Genomic DNA, 20,270 nt, shown 5'->3' on the forward strand with positions numbered 1-20,270 from the left:
TGATTTAGACCTCCCTATACTCTGGACACTTCAAACTTAAGCCCCTCGGTACTTCTGGCTAACCTGGGTTGCAGGCACCCTCATCCACGGTGTAAAGGTCCTAAGGGGCCTTCAGAGGTTTCAGGAACATCTTAGCTGCTGTCCAAGGAGCCAGTGCTCAGAGTAGGGGCTCGGCTGAAGCAGTTGGCTGAGAGACTTCTGTCTTCTCCCTTCCTGTCACTATTTGCCACACTCTTCCCCCATGCGGCTTCTGCAGGCTCAGGTGAGCAGGTCCAGCGCAGAAACAGGCCTGAGGAGGAGGAAGACGGGTCAGGACGCTGAGCAGAGGGGTAATCCCCGGGGAGAAGGTGTGGGACTCACCACAGCCGCAGGCTCTGGGGCTCCACAGATGGCCAAGCGATTGAGGATGTAGAGTGGGTTCCGGAGTCTTTGTTGTTCTTTTGGCTGGTTGAGCGCAGACCACAGGGAGTGCGTCCGAGTCCTCACTTCACTTCACACAGCAGAAAAGCAGGGAGTGAGTTTCCAGCCCCAGGTATGCCCTCTGGGAGTCTGGGCGGGCAGCCCTGGTTAGTAGGGTGACAGCCACTTCGGAGCCGGGATAACCTCTCCTCCTTTTTCTTGCAAACATTATTGCCAGTCAGATCTTGTACTGGGCACTGGAATAAAAGAGGAACAAGACAAAGTCCTACTTCTTAAGGAGTTCTATTTAAAGGGAGAAACCAATTTAGTTTCGCCTCAGTGTCACAGAAGGCTAATTAAGAATGTGATGTTTGAGCTGAGTCTCAACAGACCCAGCATACCCACTGTGCAAAGCAACAGCCAACACTTGGGGAGAACGGCATGAGCCAACGAAAGAAGGCAGGAAAGGGCCCACTGTGAATATTGATAGGTCTGGACCCAGGAGCTTTTGAGAGAAAACTGATAACAACGAAGATGCAGAGAACAGTGAGGCGGCTGCGGGAGAGTCCAGATGGAAGAGACTAGTGTGGATGAAGACGGGGGGGGAGGACCAAACTCGGACAATTTTAGGAGAAAGACTAAAGATGAAGGATGGGGGAGAGGGAGGTAAACAGAGATGATCCAGCACTAGTGGGGTTAGTGAAGCAGGATGGGGTATGGAGGAAGACTGAGCAACACGAGATAACTCAATCTGATCTTCACCCTGGAAAGGTGAACCCTCCCTCCCCACATCTCTCAGTCTCATAAGACAGCTGGCATCTGGGGCTGATAGGCAGCATGTGCAACAAGCCAACCAAATAATAATAAAAGTACCACTTTATTTATGTATTTATTTATTTAATGGAGTCCCACCCTGTTGCCTAGGCTGGAATGCAGTGGCATGATCTCGGCTCACTGCAACCTCTGCTTCCCAGGTGCAAGCAATTCTCATGCCTCAGCTTCCTGAGTAGCTGGATTACAGGCATGTGCCATCACGCCTGGCTAATATTTTTTTTTTTTTTTTTTTTGAGATGGAGTCTTGCTCTGATGCCTAGGCTGGAGTACAGGGGCGGGATCTTGGCTCACCGCAACCTCGGACTCCCAGGTTCAAGTGATTCTCCTGCCTCAGCCTCCTGAGTAGCTGGGACTACAGGTGGGAGCCAACATGCCCGGCTAATTTTTTGTATTTTTAGTAGACAGGGGATTTCACCATGTTAGCCAGGGTGGTCTCGATCTCCTGACCTCATGATCCACCCACCTCAGCCTCCCAAAGTGCTGGGATTACATGTGTGAGCCACCGTGCCAGGCCTAATTTTTTGTATTTTTAGTAGAGATGGGGTTTTACCATGTTGGCCAGGCTGGTCTCTAACTCCTGACCACAGGTGATCTGCCTGCCTCAGCTCCCAAAGTGCTGGGATTACAGGTGTGAGCCACCGCTCCCGGCCGATTATAACTACTCTTATCCCCTTCATGCTACCGACGAGATTGAGACTCAGGTTTGCTATGAACACCCAGCAGGTGAATGGCGAAACTGGAATTTGAGCCCAAATAATTCCACTCTGCTTTCAACATCTGTTCTATTGCTTTGAAACAATCGACCTTGCAAAGTGGTAGAGAGTCCTAGAAATTATTTTTGCAGCAAATTTCCCCTTTAATCCTTGTTTTCAAGGTAGGGATTCACTTGCAATTGGCTATGGACAGAGTATGTCTGTCTAAAGGATTGGCCTTGGACCTATTTATCTCTGGGTTTGCAGAAGTTAGGAAGAAGTATGAGATTTGGAGATGGGGCAAGGACAACACTCAGTTTTCCGAAAAGACAAACCCACTTGAATTCGGGAAAGATAGCTCCTAAGGAAGTAAGGTGCTGGCCGGGCGCGGTGGCTCACGCTTGTAATCCCAGCACTTTGGGAGGCCGAGGTGGGCGGACCACCTGAGGTCAGGAGTTTGAGATCAGACTGGCCAATATGGTGAAACTCCATCTCTACTAAAAGTATAAAGATTAGCTGGATGTGGTGGCGCGTGCCTGTAATCCCAGCTACTCGGGAGGCTGAGGCTGGAGAATAGCTTGAACCAGGGAGGCAAAGGTTGCAGTGAGCCCAGATTGCACCACTGCACTCCAGACTAGGTGACAGAGTGAGACGTCGTCTCAAAAAAAAAAAAAAAAAAAAAAAAGGAAGTAAGGTGCTGATGGCACAGGTATCCAACCCTTTCTTGTGCCTGCCCCTAACCTACCTCAACATCCCCTCAGCTCACCTCTCCTTTTCGCTGTTGCAGAGGAAGGTGCCAAAAGGGGAGGCATGGGGTGCCCAAACAGCGCCAACAGTAGCCCTTCCCCAAACTCCAATGACAGTGGGAACTGGCGGCCCAGCTGCCACATGCAGTCCAGGAAGAGGAGAAAGGTGGGTGCCTCGTGCTTGGGGTGGGCATGGGAGAAGGCTGAATGGGCACAGCACAGCTGGAAGGGGCGGCCGGCCTGGGGAGGAGGCAGAGCAATGGACACGAGGAAGCAAGTTTCTGGATGGAGGGTAAGGCTGGGCTTGGGTGGTCGCTTACTTTCCTGGATCCACTCCCACTCCAGCAGTTCCTGGAATCCAGCCATGGTCCTGCTCAAGGGGTCCAGGATGAGTTGGGCCAGTGAAGTCACAAGCAGGGTGCTGTCTGTGCCTTCAGCCCCATGTACCAGGCCAGGAACAGAATGGACCCAGTTCTAGGCTATATTTGCTTACTGAATCAGTTTTGCGTCCAGGGGTTGAGAGCCCTGCCCATCCCACCCTATTCTCTGTGTCAAGGGGGCCTTACCTCTCCATGCCCTGGACTGCCAGGCAGGCGGTGCTCAGTGCCTCCTTTACACGTTACAACCAGCAGCAGCCATCCAGCCGACTCAGCCAGTTGTCCATGCTCTGCTCCGCGTCCCCACAGGCCTCCACCAGGCGCATGAAGCTCTCCTGCAGGGGCCGCCCTGGTCATCTTTCCCAGCCCAAGCCCTTGCCAAGTACAGCCAGGGAGCAAGTGCTCAAGACCAATGAGGGAGACACAGAATCCTGTCAACAGCCTATCTGATAAAAGGGACACAGAACCCTTTAGGGAGTCCAGTCTCACGGCACACACAACCCACAGAGGAGTTCCTAATCTTTGAGACAGGGTATCATTCTGTCCATGAAATGGTTTCTTTTTTTCATTTTTTTTTTTTTTTGAGACGGAATCTTGCTCTGTCTCCAGGCTGGAGTGCAGTGGTGCGATCTCAGCTCACTGCAACCTCCACCTCCCGGGTTTAAGTGATTCTTCTGCCTCAGCCTCCAGAGTAGCTGGGACTACGGGCGACCACCACCACGCCCAGCTAGTTTTTGCATTGTTAGGTTTCACCATGTTGGCCAGAATGGTCTCGAACTCCTGACCTCGTGATCCGCCCACCTCGGCCTCCCAAAATGCTGGGATTACAGGCATGAGCCACTGCGCCCGGCCTAAAATGGTTTCTTAGCTTTGAGGATTTCTCAATCTGATGGGAGAGACTCAAGACCCTTTGAGAAAGCACCTGGGGAGGGGTCACATAGCCCTCTGGGGAAACACAGAACGTCCTGGGAAACCATCGCTTTGATGGAAGTATCACAACACCCTTGATGTACACCAGTCTGATGGGAGCAACACAGCACTCCCTGGGGACCCCCAGTCTGACAAGAAAAACACAGTTCTCCTGGAATTCTGCATCTGCTCCTTCCTCCCAGAAACTGCTCTGTTCAAGGTTACCGGTGACCTCCTGCCAGAAAATCTAACAGCGACTTCTCAGCTCTGTTTAAAAGCCGTCGGTGGCCGCCCACTGCCTTGAGGATAAAGTCTAAGCTTATCTGTAGCCTCACATGTCCTCCCATTTCATACTCGACATTCCCACCACACCAAAGGACATCAGTCGACCCCATCCATGGTTTCACTTTCTGAGGTTTCAGTTACCCGTGGTCAACGGTGGCCTGAAAATATTAAATGGAAAATTCCAGAAATAAACAATTCATAAGTTTTAAATTGTAAGCCCTTCTGAATGTTGTGATGAAATCTTGAGTCACCCTGCTCTGTCTCGCTGGACGGGAGTCATCCCTTCGTCCAGCATATCTACGCTGCACACGCTCTCTGCCCATCTGTCACTTAGTAGCTGTCTTGGTTATCGGAGTGACCGTGGCAGTACTGCAGTGGGCTTGTGTTCAAGGTCAGTAGGAGCCTAAGGCTGCATTACAAGGCCTGTGTCATTCACCACATCTCATCACATGGGCATTTAAGCATCTCACATCATCACAAGAAGGGTGAGTATAGTACAATAAGACATTTTGAGAAAGAGATCACATTCATACAACCTTTTTTTTTTTTTTTTTTTTTAGATTGAGTCTCACTTTGTCACCCAGGCTGGAGTGCAGTGGTGCGATCTCAGCTCACTGCAACCTCCGCCTCCTGGGTTCAAGCGATTCTCCTGCCTCAGCTTCCTGAGTAGCTGGGACTACAGGTGCCCGTCACCAAGCCTGGCTAATTTTTTTTTGTATTTTTAGTAGAGACGGGATTTCACTGTGTTAGCCAGGATGGTCTCGATCTCCTGACCTTGTGACCCACCTACCTCAGCCTCCCAAAGTGCTGGGATTACAGGCATGAGCCACCATGCCCGGCCTCATACAACCTTTTTTTTTTTTTTTTGGAGTTTCGCTCTTGTTGTCCAAGCTGGAGTGTAATGGCGTGATCTCAGCTCACTGCAACCTCCACCTCCCAGTTTCAAGCGATTCCCCTGCCCCAGCCTCCTGAATAGCTGGGATTACAGGCCCGCACCACCACACCTGGCTAATTTTTTGTATTTTTAGTAGAAGCGGGGTTTCACCATGTTAGCCAGGCTGGTCTCGAACTCCTGACCTCAGGTGATCCGCCCGCCTTGGTCTCCCAAAGTGCCAGGATTACAGACATGATCCACCGCGCCCGGCCGTTTTTTTTTGTTTTTTTTTTGAGACAGGGTCTCATTCTGTCAGCCAGCCTCGAGTGCAGTGGTGTGATCACAGTTCACTGCAGCTTCCACCTCCCGGGGCTCCAGTGATCTCCCATCTCAGCCTCTTGAGTAGCTGGGCCTACAGGAGCACACCACCATGCCTGGCTAATTTTGGGACAGGACCTTGCTCTCACCCAGGCTGGAGTGCAGTGGCACAATTACAGCTCACTGCAACCTCTGCCTCCCAGGCTCAAGCCATCCACCTCAGCCTCTTGAGAAGCTGGGACTACAGGTGTGCACCACCACACATAGCTTTTTTTTTTTTTTTTGAGATGGAGTTTCATTCTTGTTGCCTAGGCTGGAGTGCAATGGTGCGATCTCAGCTCAGTGCAACCTCTGCCTTTTGGGTTCAAGCGATTCTTCTGCCTCAGTCTCCCGAGTAGCTGGGATTAAAGGCATGTGCCACCATGCCCGGTTAATTTTGTATTTTTAGTAGAGATGGGGTTTCTCCATGTTGGTCAGGCTGGTCTCGAACTCCTGACCTCAGGTGATCCCAAAATGCTGGGATTACAGGCATGAGCCACCACACCCAGCCAATTTTTGTATTTTGTACAGAGACAGGGTCTCCCTATGTTGCCCAGGCTGGTCTCAAACTCTTGGGCTCAAGCGATCCACCAAAGTGCTGGGATTACAGGCATAAGTCACCATGCCCAGCCACCGTGCCCAGCCACAATCTTCTAAATCTCCAAAAATACCTATCTTTTACCTCAGCACCTGACCTGTACAACTTTTATTATAGCATATGGTTGTACTTGTTGTACTTTATTATTAGTTATTGTTGTGCTTACTATATAAATTAAACTTGGCTGGATGCAGTGGCTCACGCCTGTAATCCTAGTACTTTGGGAGGCTGAAGCAGGTGGATTGCCTGAGCTCAGGAGTTCAAGACCACCCTGAGCAACATGATGAAACCCCATCTCTGCTGAAATACAAAAAAAAAAAGGCCGGGCGTGGTGGCTCACGCCTGTAATCCCAACACTTTGGGAGGCTGAGATGGGCGGACCACTTGAGGTCAGGAGTTCCAGACCATCCTGGCCAACATGGCGAAACACCATCTCTACTAAAAATACAAAAATTAGCCGGGCCTGGTGGCACGCGCCTGTAGTCCCAGCTACTCAGGAGGCTGAGGTGGGAGAATCACTTGAACCTGGGAAATGGAGGTTGCAGTGAGCCAAGATCACACCACTGCACTCCAGCCTGGGCAACAGAGAGAGATTCCATCTCAAAAATAATAATAATAAAATAAAATACAAAAAAAAAATTAGCCAGGCATGGTGGCAGGCTCCTGTAGTCCCAGCTACTTGGAAGGCTGAGGTATGAGAATTGCTTGAATCTGGGAGGCAGAGGTTGCAGGGAGCTGAGATCGCACCATTGCACTCCAGCCTGGGCGACAGAGTGAGACTGTCTCAAAAAATAATAAAATAAAATAAAATAAAATACAAAAAAGAAAATCAGCCGGGCGTGGTGGCACGTGCATGTAGTCCCAGCTACTTGGGAGGCTGAGATATGGGAGAGTCACTTGAACCCAGGAATTGGAGGTTGCAGAGAGCCAAGATCACACTACTGCACTCCAGCCTGGGTAACAAAGCGAGACTCCATCTTAAAAAATAATTATTATGATAAAATAAGATAAGATAAAATACAAAAAAAAAAAAATAGCTAGGCATGGTGGCAGGTGCCTGTAATCCCGGCTATTTGGGAGGCTGAGGCATGAGAATCACTTGAACCTGGGAGGAGGAGGTTGCAGTGAGCCAAGATAGCGCCACTGCACTCCAGCTTGGGTGACAGAGCGAGACTCTGTCTCAAAAAAATAAAATAAAATAAATAAAAATAATAAATTAAACTTTATCACAGGTACGGAAAAACATAGTGTCTGTAGGGTTTGGTACTATCTGAGGCTTCAGGCATTCACTGGGGATCTTGGAACATACTTCCCGAGGATCAGGAGGGACTACTGTACTTGGCAGTTCCCCAAACAGGACAAATGACCAGGCTGTCTCTGCACCTGGACACCTGCAATTCCCTCCACATGCAGCATCTTTCTTTCTTCTTCTGGCTCACCCCTCGTCCATTTTTGGGTCTCAGTTAAAGCATCCTATTCTCAGGGAAACCTCTGATTACCTGAAGTCGGCGTAGGAAGAGAGGGGCACCTCCTCTGCGCTGCTGCTCATCTCAGGGGAGCCCCATTGCCCATTCTCTGCTGGTCTCTGCCATGTCTGAGCTGGCCACGGTGGCAGCCCCTGTGCTCAGTGCTGGGTAAATAAAGGAATAAACAGAGCCTTGTATTTCGGATGGGGAAGCGGTCTACTCGCCTCAAAACACAAAACCCCCTCAGGACCTCTCGACATTGCCATCACCTGGAGGCAGAGGGAACCGATCACATCTGTGCAGGCGCAGCCCTCAGGGAGGCGGTGCACGTGTGCAGGGAGGTTGTTCCGGGAAGACAAATTGCAGTTTAATGTAAAGAGGTGCTTTTTCTTCCCAGGCAAAGTTGGGGTGCCTAGAGAGTAAGGAGCTCTCCCAGTGGTGGTGTGCAAGTGGGGTTGCCCATGTGCAGTGATGACACCAGGAAAGTCTTGGGTCTTCAAGGTTCCTGGAGGACCCCCCCACCCCAACACATATTCACACACATGTACATTCCCAGAGCCCTGCAGGAGAGGGCCTGGGAGAGGGTGGGAGGCCCCTTACCTCTCCAGGGACCAGTGCAACCGTTTCCAGCCAGGGTAAGCGGCCTTGGCCTCCGTGCCTCCGCCAGTCACGCGGGCCTGTTTCGCGGCCTGGGACAGGAGCGCGTCCATGATGAAGCCCCGCGCCCAAGGACGAGCCCCCGCCAGCACAGTTCGCAGCAGCTCCCGGTCCTTCTCGCAGCGCCGCTTCTGGGGACCAGTCAGGGGCTGGCTGGAGCGTAGCAGAACCTGCGGGCCGGACTCAGTTCTGGAAGTGACCCCCCAGCCTTAGGGGGCCTCTAGGCCAGGTCTGCACACCGACAGGCTGGAGTGCAGCGACCAGGGCGAACTCACGAGGCTTCGGACCAGTCTGCGGGTGTTGTGGCCAAAGTGGTTCGGGACCCTATGAACAGACAGACCGTGGGCGGGTCCTGGCTTGACAAAGAAGGTTCTGCGCGGCCCAGAACCGTCAGGGGCGGGGCCGGAGAAAGGTGCTACCCTCCCCCGCGGAAAGGCGGGAGAGGGGCGGGACCAGGATGGGGCAGGAGCTGGGGCAGCGGCTAGGCCGGAAATTGGCCGGGCCAAAAAGAAAAGGCCCAGAAAGGACGCAGCCGCCTGGGGGCGGAGCGTGGGGAGGGCGCGCTCCCGGTGCCGCTGGGAGCCGGGCGGTAGCTGAGCACCGGGAAGCGGGTGCTGCGGGCCGGGGCATCCTCGTCCACCACGTGTGGCACGATCACCGCACGGGGGTATCTGGAGCACAAGCTGAAGTCCTGGTTCACCTCGCTCAGATGCCACGCGTTGGTCTGCGGCGCAGGGAGGAGAGAGGCCAGGTCTAGGGCACCCAGGGAGTGAGTGCCCTGTCCCCGCGCCTCTTCCTGGCCCTGCGCTTCCACCTCCCGGGGCCCCCAAGACCGCGCCCACTTCGCGAGCTACTCTCTTGTAGCAGCGTTCGGGCGGGAGGAAGTGCCAGGAGTCGCCCAATCTCAAGTCCTTGGGACGGTAAAATAAAGGGAAGGAGGTGATGACCGATTCCAGGGAGGACAGCGTCCGGAGCTCTGGGGAGGGTCGGAATTGTCTCGCCCGCGCCCCTTCCAGCCCCTCAGCCCTGTAGCTTCAGCTTCGGCCTCTCCAAGTACCCCGGACCACCCTGCATCCCCCGGCCATTTAGCTGCGGCTGCGGACCCTCTTTGAACAGAAGCACCTTTTTATTCCCCTCTACGCGAGACAGGGAAAGCTTAAAGGGCTCGGGCGCGCCCTCGGCGCACCTCGATGGAGCGGGCGATGCCCAGCGTCGCTTCCGCGCCCTCTATTTGCAGCTGCAGCACGCGCAGGTCCTTACGGCGCGGGGCGATGGTGGGTGCCCGAGTCACTCGCAACCCTGGGGAGGGACGGGCCCAGGCTTGGTGTCCCTCGCTAAGGAGGGATGGTGTCCTCCTGAGTAACGCCCAATCCGGGAAACTTGTTGCCCCTCTCTGGGACTCGTTATCCTTTTCCAGGAGAGGGGAGGGCGCCAGCTCCGACTGCGCTGGCCGTGCCCCCTACTCCGCCAAGTCGCGCGCTCCCCAACTCCGGGGACCCCCTCACCCAGCCACATCTCGCTGCTTCTCGAAGGAGTCGACGCTACGAAACAGCAGCAGCCACAGGTCCGGAGAGGACGCGGGTCCTGGCGACAGCAGCAGGTGGTGGACAGTGACGCACAGCGTGCCGCGAAGCGAGGGCGGGGGGGGGGACCCCGTAGAAGCTCAGCTTGGGCTCAGCCGGTATGGATCAGCTCGGAGAACTCCATTCTGCCTGTAAGAGACCCGGGGCCCAGCAGAAGGCCAGACTCTGAGAGCGTCAGGAGGGGCAGGCTGGAGCTCCGAAAGGGATACGAACTGCCTGGGCAGCTGGCAACGCCGTCTGGACAGCTGTTAAGGAGGCCCCTCAAAGGAAAGGATCATAGTTTCACAGGAATTTCCCCTCATATTGCCAATATCTCTTAGCGAGGTCCCCGGCAAGAGACTGTTATAAGCAAATCTCCATGTCATAGTCTGTGAAATGGGGAGAATAATCTTGCCTAAAGTCCTTAACCCCGTGCCTGGGTTGCAGGAGACACTCAATGTTTTTGTATTTTTGTTTTTTCAAGCCCTGAGGTGCTAGCACTACTGCTAACTTTAAAAAGAAAGAAAAGCCGGGCGCAGTGGCTCACGCCTGTAATCCCAACACTTTGGGAGAGCGAGGCGGGGCGGATCACCTGAGGTCAGGAGTTCGAGACCACCCTGGCTAACATGGTGAAACCCTGTTTCTACTAAAAATACAAAAAATTGGCCAGGCATGTTGGCTCACACCTGTAATCCCAGCACTTTGGGAGGTGAGGTGGGCCAGCCACGAGGTCAGGAGATCGAGACCGTCGTGGCCAACATAATGAAACCCCATCTCTACTAAAAATACAAAAATAACTGGGCATGGTGGCGCGCACCTGTAATCCCAGCTACTCGGGAGGCTGAGGCAGGAGAATCGCTTGAACCCAGGAGACCGAGGTTGCAGTGAGACGAGATAGCGCCATTGCACTCCAGCCTGGGCAACAAGAGCAAAACTCCGTCAAAAAAGAGGAAGGAAGGAAGGAAGGAGGGAGGGAGGGAGGGAGGGAAGGAAGGAAGGAGGAAGGAAGGAAGGAAGGAAGGAAGGAAGGAAGGAAGGATAACTATTTCTTCCACCGTACCCTGGTGGAAGGGCCGGAAAGTGGATGTGAAACTGGAAACTGCCTACTTCCTCCCATACATAAGAAACTTGGAGGCCGGGCCACGGTGGCTCACGCTTGTAATCCCAGCACTTTGGGAGGCCGAGGTGGGCGGATCACGAGGTCAGAAGATCGAGACCACGGTGAAACCCCGTCTCTACTAAAAATACAAAAAATTAGCCGGGCATGGTGGCGGGCGCCTGTAGTCCAGCTACTCCTAGAGGCTGAGGCCGGAGAATGGCGTGAACCCGGGAGGCGGAGCTTGCAGTGAGCCGAGATCGCACCACTGCACTCCAGCCTGGGTGACAGAGCAAGACTCTGTCTCAAAAAAAAAAAAAAAAAAAAAAAAAAAAAGAAACTTGGGTTGGGGAAACCCTTTGGTCCACCTTAAATGCTGCAGCTGTGTAGCTGGCGCCCCTCCCCCACCTCGCAGTCCTGCCAGGGCGCCCTCTGTGCAGCCCACTTTTGGCGGAGTCCAGACCTCAAGAGCCCCATCTGCTATCACGCCATCGTTTCAGCAAGTGTGTGTTGCCAGTACAGTGAGCTAGCTGGGCCCTGTGTTTGGTGCTGGGGCCCCGGGATGACTGGGGAAGGTTCTGTTCACAGGGTTTTCAGTCTGGCAAGAGACACAATTAAGCTGGTAAAATTGCAGGAAGAGAGCTGAGCCAATTCACCACAGGACCCATCTATTCATCCATCCACCTTCTTTTTCTTTTGTAAATATTTTTGTGGAGATTGGGGTCTCCCTGTTTTACCCAGGCTGGTCTTCAACTCCAAGCCTCAAGCAATGCTCCTGCCTCGTGGCCTCCCAAAGTGCTGGGATTACAGGCATGAGCCGCCATGCCCAGCTTATTTTATTTATCTATTTATTTTCTTTCTTTCTTTCTTTTTAATTGAGAATAAAGGAATAGGGTTGGGTGCAGTGGCTCACGCCTGTAATCCCTGCACTTTGGGAGGCTGAGGTGGGCGGATCACTTGAGGTCTGGAGTTCGAAACCAGCCTGGCCAACATGGTGAAACCCCGTCTCTACCAAAATATACAAAAATTAGTGGTGGCAGGCGACTTAATCTCAGCTACTTGGGAGGCAGAGGCAGGAGAATCTTTTGAACCCGGGAGGCAGGGGTTGCAATGAGCTGAGATTAAGCCATTGCACTCAAACCTGGGGGATAAGAGTGAGACTTCTCTCAAAAAAAAAAAAAAAAAAGAATAAAGGAATAAAACAATGGTACTTCATAGGCAGAGAAGCCTTTTTTTTTTTTTTTTTTTTTGAGACAGGTCGGCCTCTGTCACCCAGGCCTGGAGTGTAGTGATGTGATCAGGGCTCACTGCAGCAGCTTTGCCCTTCTGGGCTCAAGCAATCCTTCCATCTCAGTCTCCCAGGTAGTTGGGCACAGGCATGTGCCACCATGCCCTAATTTTTTTTTCTTTCTCATCCTCTGACTTTCAATCCTGCTATTTTTTTTTGAGATGGAGTCTCACTCTGTTGCCCAGGCTGGAGTGCAGTGGCAGGATCTCGGCTCACTGCAAGCTCCGCCTCCCGGGTTCACGCCATTCTCCTGCCTCAGCCTCCCAAGTAGCTGGGACTACAGGTGCCTGCCACCATGCCTGGCTAATTTTTTTTTGTATTTTTTTAGTAGAGACGGGGTTTCACCATGTTAGCCAGGATGGTCTCGATCTCCTGACCTCATGATCCACCCCTGTCGGCCTCCCAAAGTGCTGGGATTACAGGCATGAGCCACTGCTTCTGGCCGAGTTCGAAACCATTATGAGCAACGGAGGAAGACCTCATCTCTATCAAAAATTAAAAAAGAACAAATGCTTTTACCTCGTTGCACTGCTGAGAGCAAGATGGGTCATCAGCAGCTGTACTGGAGCCACCCGCGTAAATTCGGCCAGGGTTCTCGCTCTTGTCGCGTCTGTTCAAACCGGCACGGTCTGATCCGGAAATATGGCCTCAATATGTGCCGCCAGTGTTTCCGTCAGTACGCGAAGGATATCGGTTTCATTAAGTTGGACTAAACGATCTTCCTTCAAAGGATTATCCAAGGCATCTACTCAATGAAAAAGCATGATAGTTCTTTGTACATAAAATAAACATTTAAAAAAAAAACAAAAAACAAATTAGCTGCGTGTGGGGTCTTGGCCCTGTAAGTCCCAGCTACTGAGGAGGTCAAGCAAGAGAATCACCTGAGTCCAAGAGTTCAAGGTTGCAGTGAGCTGTAATCCCACCACTGCACTCCAGCCTGGCAACAAAGCAAGACCCCGTCTCAAAAAAAAAAAAAAAAAAAAGAAAAAAAAAAGTACAAATTGTAAAACTCCAGACCAGCAGCAGCAGCTGGGTTGGGAATTTGGTAGAAATGCAGATTACCAGGCCCCCACCCCATACATACTGAATCTGACACTCTGGGTAGTGGGGCCTAGCAATCTTAGCACGCTTTCTAGGTGATTGTGATGCATGCTAAAGTTTGTGAACCACTAGAAGGTATACAAGCAGAGAAAACTATGCTGCTAGAACGAGGGTGGTGTCACCCTTAGGAGATTAGTGACAGGCCAGGAGCACGCGGGAGGCTAACAGCCGTTCCTGGGTGCTGGTGATACTCTGTTGCTTGATCTGGGTGCTGGTTACATGGAGATGTTCAGTTTGGGAGAATTCATCGAGCCATACATTTATTTATTTATTTATTTACTTATTTTTTGAGATGGAGTTTCGCTCTTTTTGCCCAGGCTAGGGTGCAATGATGTGATCTTGGCTCACCGCAACCTCTGCGTCTGGGCTCCAGTGATTCTCCTGCCTCATCCTTCTGGGTAGCTGGGATTACAGGCATGCACCACCACGCCCAGCTCATTTTGTATTTTTAGTAGAGATAGGGTTTCACCATGTTGGCCAGGCTGGTCTTAAACTCCTGACCTCAGATGATCTGCCCGCCTCGCCCTCCCAAAATGTTGGGATTACAGGCGTGAGCCACCGTGTCTCCATGCATTTATGATATGTACAGTTTTTCTGTGTGTATGTTATGCTTCTTTCCCCTTCCTTCCTCCCTTCCTTCCTTCCTTCCTCCTTCCTTCCTTTCTCTCCTTCCTTCCTTCCTCCCTCCCTCCTTTCTCTCTCTCTCTCTCTTTCTTTCCTTCTTTCTTTCTTTCGACAGAGTCTCGCTCTGTCACCCAGGCTGGAATGCAATGGCTCAGTCTCGGCTCACTGCAACCTCTGCCTCCCGGGTTCAAGCGATTCTCTTGCCTCAGCCTCTCAAGTAGCTGGGACTACAGATGCGTGCTACCACGCCTGGCTAATTTTTTGTATTTTTAGTAGAGATGGGGTTTCACCGTGTTAGCCAGGATGGTCTCAATCTCCTGACCTCGTGATCTGCCCACCTCAGCTTCCCAAAGTGCAGGGATTACAGGTGTGAGCCACCGCACCTGTCCTTCTGTGTGTATGTTATGTTTCAAAACAAAGTTTAAAAAAGGGAACTGCTCTGGTTGAAGCCCTGGGAGGGGCAGGGAGAGGGAGGGCAAGGAGCCCATCCACAGCTCTGCCCTTCTCCTGCAGGCAGCCCTTGAGGGCTCCTTAGAGTATTAGCCTGAAATCCTTCATCTGTCCCAACAGAGCTCTGAGAAGGTCAGTAACTTGCCCAAGGTTTTGCAGACCCAGCACTAGAACTCAGGTCTCCTGACTCCTAGGCCATGGCCCTGGAGGCTAGTCCTTTCCTGAAGGGCTGGTGTCACGAGTAAGGACAAGGGGTGGCTAGGCAGCCTCCTCCCGGATCTCAGCTCCCTTAACGTGAGTCTTGGGAGGAGGGCCAAGACTCTGGTATGAATGATGCTTTTCTCATCCTGGAGCAACTTCCTTTCTGGGAACTGGGTGTCTCCTTCTGGGCAAAGACAATAAAATTCATCCAAAGGGCCAGAGGAGCATGGTTCCACCCAGATGGGCATCACGTGGCTCCCAAGTTAGCAGTCCAGGAAAATTCCAGCCCTTGCATACTTGGCCTCACACACCCATCTGCTCACTCACCCTGGCACACTCACCCCCCTAACCCACCTTGAACATTGACCACCACACACTCCCTGGCACGCTCTTCTCACCCTCAACTTCTGCCACCTCTCCCTGGGCAATATTGCCAGCCTTTCCCTAATCCCAGAGCTGCAGCCCTGCCCTGTCACTCACCTCAAACCTGCCATGTCCCTGGGGCTACTGAAATTCCAGGCGGTGGGTGAAGAGGACGAGGAGGATGAGGAGGGGGAGAGCCTGGACTCTGTGAAGGCACTGACAGCCAAGCTGCAGCTGCAGACCCGGCGGCCCTCATATCTGGAGTGGACAGCTCAGGTCCAGAGCCAGGCCTGGCGCAGGGCCCAAGCCAAACCTGGACCAGGGAGACCTGGGGACATCTGTGGTTTCAACTCAATGGACTCCGCCCTTGAGTGGCTCCGACGGGAGCTGGTGAGTCTGGTGGGGTGGGCAGCTTTGCACAGGGCCTTCAGGCTGGTCCTCCTTAGGGTCCAAGACTACAGGCATGGGGAAGGGATGAGAATGGACCCTGCCTCCAGCAACTGCCCACTCCGGTGTCCTGGGCTGAGGAGCCGGGAATGGACTTGTCCAGTGTTGTATTCAGGGAGCCTTGCTGAAGAAGGATTCCATCCAATCTACTGACCTTGTGCTCCTGTTGCTTAGGGGGCAGAGCACTGGCGTTGGGGAGTGTGGGGCACTATTATAAATAGGGAAATAGCCGGGCGCGGTGGCTCACGCTTGTAATCCCAGCACTTTGGGAGGCCGAGGCGGGCGGATCACGAGGTCAGGAGATCGAGACCACGGTGAAACCCCATCTCTACTAAAAATACAAAAAAATTAGCCGGGCGTGGTGGCGGGCGCCTGTAGTCCCAGCTACTCGGAGAGGCTGAGGCAGGAGAATGGCGTGAACCCGGGAGGCAGAGCTTGCAGTGAGCTGAGATTGCGCCACTGCACTCCAGCCTGGGTGACAGAGCGAGACTCCGTCTCAAAAAAAAAAAAAAAAAAAAAAAAAAAAAAAAAATAGGGAAATACACAGCCTCCCCTACTCTGGGACTTTCTATGGCCCAAAGATACAGCGAAGTACAAAAGGAGGCACTGGCCACGCTGCAGGCAGATTCTGAAGAGGTGAAGGCTCAGTAGGTGGCTCCCAACTCAACATGTGCAAATACAAAGATACGCAGGCTCCAACGCAGAGATTCCGCTTAGTTGATCTGGGATGGGGCCCAGGCAGTTGGATTTGCTTAATAATGACTCCTTAGCTGGGTTTGAGAACCACCAGGTGAAGCCAGATTGGGAGATAGGGAGAGATCAAGCTGGGGCGAGAGGGGGCTGGGGAGGACACAGCCGGTGCAAAGGCCCAGCCTTGCCAGGAAGGGAGAAACGGCGCGCGGCCGAGGGCCTGTCCGGCAGGCTCACGCCCCCTCTCGGCCGCAGCGGGAGATGCAGGCGCAGGACCGGCAGCTGGCAGGGCAGCTGCTGCGGCTGCGGGCCCAGCTGCACCGACTGAAGATGGACCAAGCCTGTCACCTGCACCAGGAGCTGCTGGATGAGGCCGAGCTGGAGCTGGAGCTGGAGCTGGAGCCCGGGGCCGGCCTGGCCCTGGCCCCGCTGCTGCGGCACCTGGGCCTCACGCGCATGAACATCAGCGCCCGGCGCTTCACCCTCTGCTGAGGAACACCTGTGCCCCCCTGACTCCCCGCCCCCCTCTCCCAATGCCGCTTCCCCTGCCTGCCTGGGAAGAGGAAAGGGAGGGGTGCCCCAGAGGCACCAGCTCCTGGCGGGGGAGGAGGAACATTCAGGTTTCTGAGAGCTGAATTCCAAGAGTGCAAAACCCCAGCATCCTGTTTCCTCTGCTGCCCCATCTGGGAGGGGGAGGAGGAGGAGCTCACGCTCTCAAACTCCTCAATAAACGCCCTCTCTGGTTCCCATCAAGGTCTCTTGCAGTCGTTTATTCAGGCCCAAGGCCGCTATCTGAATGTCGCCTGTCACTGGGACCATCCTAGTTCACTGCAGGCCTATGGGAGGTGACAGGTAAACTGGGCTCCTGAAGAATGCAGAATCTGGGAGACACGGGTTCAAAGCCAGCTACCCGGTTTGTTTCTTTTTGTTGTTATTTCTTCTGCTTTTTTTTTTTTTTTTTTTTTTTTTGAGACAGAGTCTCACTCTGTCACCCAGGCTGGAGTGCAGTAACACAATCTCAGCTCACTGCAACCTCTACCTCCTGGGATCAAGCGATTCTCCTGCCTCAGCCTCCCAAGTAGCTGGGGTTACAGGCGGCCGCCACTCCGCCTGGCTAATTTCCTTTCTTTTCTTTTCTTTTTTTTTCTTTTTTTGAGATGGAATTTCACTCTTTCGCCCAGGCTGGAGTGCAGTGGCGCGATCTTGGCTCACTGCAGCCTCTGCCTTCTGATTTCAAGCGATTCTCCTGCCTCAGCCTCCCGAGTAGCTGGGATCATAGGCAAACCGCCACCATGCCCAGCTAATTTTTGTATTTTTAATAGAGACAGGGTTTCAGCATGTTGGCCAGGCTGGTCTCGAACTCCTGACCTCAAGTGATCCACCTGCCTGCGGCTCCCAAAGTGCTAGGATTACAGGCCTGAGCCACCGTTTATTTCTATTCAACCCTGAGGAGCTCCCTTGACCCCTGAGTCTGTTTCCTCACCTCCACGGTGGAGATGCTGATTCTCACTCCACAGGCAGCAGATGTGCCTTCAGGGAAATAGTGCACAGTGAGCACTCAGTGAATACGAACTATTACTCACTCCCAGCGTGGCAGTCTTTCTACTCTGTGCTGAGACCGGGAGATAGACTGTGAAGTGTTCAGGCTTACACTGCAGGGGAGTCTGGGCCCTGCACCAGGCCTGGAGCTCCAACTCTAGGCTCTGTGTCACTGTGAAGGTTTTTCACTTTGTCTTTCTCAGCCTTTGTTTCTGTGTTACCCTCTTTGTCTGACTTTCCAACTCAGGCTTCCTCTTCCCCCCACCCATTTCCTGCCCCCCCTTCTCTCAGCAGCTGAGGTGCATGCAGCATCGCTTCCACCTCACAAGCCCCAACAATGCTCTGTGGGTTCCCCTCCCCCTACCAGCTCATTCAGGCAGTGACTCATGGGCACTTTCCTCCTGGTGGGGTCAAGGCCGGGTTCTTGGACCTGATGAGGCCACCTGGAGTTCCTCATATCACTGGTGACCCGGCCCTCAGCTAATGATGGGCGCCCCCTCAGCCTGGCCCCAGGGGAAATGGAAATTCTTTGCCTGCCTGCTGCTCGTGACAACCTTCTTGCCTCCTGCTTATAACAGAAAGTCCTGACAGTCTGTGGCCTGCACCTGGGGGCCTGAGTGGCCCTGTTTGCTCTGTCTTCCACCTGTTGCAGGAGATAGTGCCAAGCCCTCCACCTCTGCCAGGGGCTGTGGCCTTGCCTCTACCTGCATTCGAAGTGTTGCCCCACTCTCCAGCCATGATGAGTGGGTGTTGTCCTGGCCTCTGACTACAGCAGGGGCCGTTACTCTGCCCTCTTGAAGACATGAGGTTGTCCTGTCTGCCTCCTGAAACAGGCTGTTTTCCAGCATTCTGTCTGTAAGAGGGATGGTAGCCTACCATTCACCTACCCTTGACTATAATAAGGCTACTGTTCCATGCCCTGAGATGACATGGGAATTGTTCTCTCGGCCTGACCTGACTGTAACATGCATGGACTGCTCACCAGCTATTTAACAGGGATATTGTCCTCTCCTCTGACTCTGAACGATGCTACCTTTGCTGTCAGACAGAAACAAAAGGGTCTCTCAGCTGCAACGGTGGTGCTGCAGTGCTGTTTGCCTCTCACCATAAGCTGAGTGTGTGTCCGCTTGCCCCCCCTGCTCACTGGGCCCAAAGGCTGCCCTTGAATCTCTTGCCCAGACGCACCCTGGAGGGCAGAAGGGAGGGTCTATCAGACTTCCTCCCCTCAACTTTAAACCTCCCAGTGTCACCCTGGGACAGTAGGGGAAGTAGGACCTGGCCTGGAGATGTAGGGGACCCCCAGGGGCTGAGAGGCGGGGGTCTATGGTGGCAGGAAGCTTGGGGTGCTAGAGGGTTGTGGTTGGGCTGCTGGGGCCCGGTTGGCTGCGGAGCCCTCCGGAGGAGGCAGGAAGTCAGAGTGGGACGTGGGCGCGGGGAGACAGGTGGTGGCTACGACGGCGAAGGGAGCTGAGACTGTCCAGGCAGCCAGGTTAGGCCAGGAGGACCATGTGAATGGGGCCAGAGGGCTCCCGGGCTGGGCAGGTAAGGAGCGCTGGTACTGGGGGCGCGGGCGCCCGGGTGAGAGGCCTGATAGCAGACGGCTGCGGCTGTGCGGGCCCAGGTTCCCTAGGGATGCAGCAGCCCTTTGTGGCTGGGGAGAGAAGATCGTCGCTCAAGGTCAGGTGGGAGGCAGGCAGTGTAGCTGGATCACCTCTTTCCTGCAAAGCTGGTGGCGCTTGCCTCTGTCGTGCTGTCCACCAGCGGCCCCACCTCACTGGGAGCGTGTTTCCTGGACACCAGGCACATGGACAGTCAGGTGTTAAAAAGACTTCCAGAAACCACCAAGTCCAGTCCCTCATGCCATGAGGATGAGGCTCCTGAGGCCCAGAGAGAACAAGGCACTCACTGCCCACGGTTTCTCAGCAAGGCAGTGGCAGGGCTGGGCCTCCGGAGAGAGTGATGGCCGAGGCTGTGACCACCCCGCCTGGAGCAGGGTGATGGACAGGCTGGACTCAGAGGACCCAGGAATCCTTCTGGTTTCTGGGGCAGACCCCAGTGACAAGAATCTCCTGAGAAAGAGAGAGAGAAAGAGAGAGAGAGCGATCACCCAGGGCATCCAGATGGACATGCGAGGAGTGATTTTAGCCTCAGCGATCGAGGGAAGAATCTCCTGATGGGTGTGGACTGATATGTGTGGGGGTGTCCATCATCCGGGATGGAGCTCCAGGGTGGATGGACATATCTGATCTGAGTCTGGGAAGTTGGAAGTGAAAGAGAATGATGGGAGAAAGGAAGAGGAAGTACTATTTTTATCCCAGACAGGGGTGCAGTTGGTCCTGGGTGAGGAAGCGCTGAACTCCCATCTGGGAAGTCACCGTTCCTGCCCCTGCCAAGCGTCACGGCAGGATGTCCTCCCCTCGCCCCTGGCTCCCTCCCGCTTCAGCCCTGCCTGTGTAGGGCCAGTTGGTTTTGCTGATTCCTGCTTCCAACCCCAGGGAGGTGGAGAGAGACTGGGGAGGCGTATACTTGCTACCTGCTCACCTCCTCACTTTTTAACTCTGAGCCTTAATTTTTTGGGGGAGTCCCCACTCAGCCAGATTTCCAGGTTTCCCCTGCTTCGTTGGAGTTTTTCTTGACACACACTTTCCGCCTAGTCAGCAGGTCGCAGCCTTTCTCCTGTCTACAGCTCCAAGTCCTGTAGCCTCTTGTGGGGGC

The 20,270-nt window shown here is 53.7% G+C and overlaps 2 protein-coding genes and 2 pseudogenes across 5 annotated transcripts in view; 3 read left to right on the forward strand and 1 right to left on the reverse strand.

Annotated features, from left to right (window-relative positions):
- Positions 1–18: 18 nt before the first annotated feature.
- Positions 19–9,901, reverse strand: LOC100584554 (annotated as a pseudogene).
- Positions 9,902–12,636: 2,735 nt separating this feature from the next.
- On the forward strand, positions 12,637–12,944 carry LOC115837533 (annotated as a pseudogene). Its single transcript, XR_004032547.1, has one exon. The product of XR_004032547.1 is annotated as a 40S ribosomal protein S29 pseudogene (transcript).
- A 1,813-nt stretch (positions 12,945–14,757) lies between these two features.
- FAM167B (family with sequence similarity 167 member B) lies at positions 14,758–16,765 on the forward strand. The gene is made up of 2 exons (XM_003276362.3): positions 14,758–15,269; positions 16,272–16,765. Exons 1-2 carry the CDS (start codon positions 15,009–15,011, stop codon positions 16,506–16,508), a joined length of 498 nt encoding a protein of 165 aa, XP_003276410.1. The 5' UTR covers positions 14,758–15,008; the 3' UTR covers positions 16,509–16,765.
- Positions 16,766–18,996: 2,231 nt separating this feature from the next.
- LCK (LCK proto-oncogene, Src family tyrosine kinase) overlaps positions 18,997–20,270 on the forward strand; it is a 33,496-nt gene continuing 32,222 nt past the window's right edge. For 2 of the 3 annotated variants that reach the window (XM_030823313.1, XM_030823315.1), the window contains exon 1: positions 18,997–19,097. The gene's annotated coding sequence lies outside the window, so the exon portion shown is untranslated. The remainder of the gene's footprint in view (positions 19,098–20,270) is intronic. The other variant, XM_030823312.1, reaches the window with a different exon arrangement.

Source organism: Nomascus leucogenys, chromosome 12 (genome assembly GCF_006542625.1).
Source record: "Nomascus leucogenys isolate Asia chromosome 12, Asia_NLE_v1, whole genome shotgun sequence".
NCBI lineage: Eukaryota > Metazoa > Chordata > Mammalia > Primates > Hylobatidae > Nomascus > Nomascus leucogenys.

What these genes read in the sequence shown, in the direction of transcription:
- FAM167B (XM_003276362.3), top strand. Translation starts at nt 15,009, where the DNA reads ATGTCCCTGGGGCTACTGAAATTCCAGGCGGTGGGTGAAGAGGACGAG. An exon ending in AGTGGCTCCGACGGGAGCTG is followed by an intron (nt 15,270 to 16,271) that starts GTGAGTCTGGTG and finishes TCTCGGCCGCAG; the next exon opens with CGGGAGATGCAGGCGCAGGA.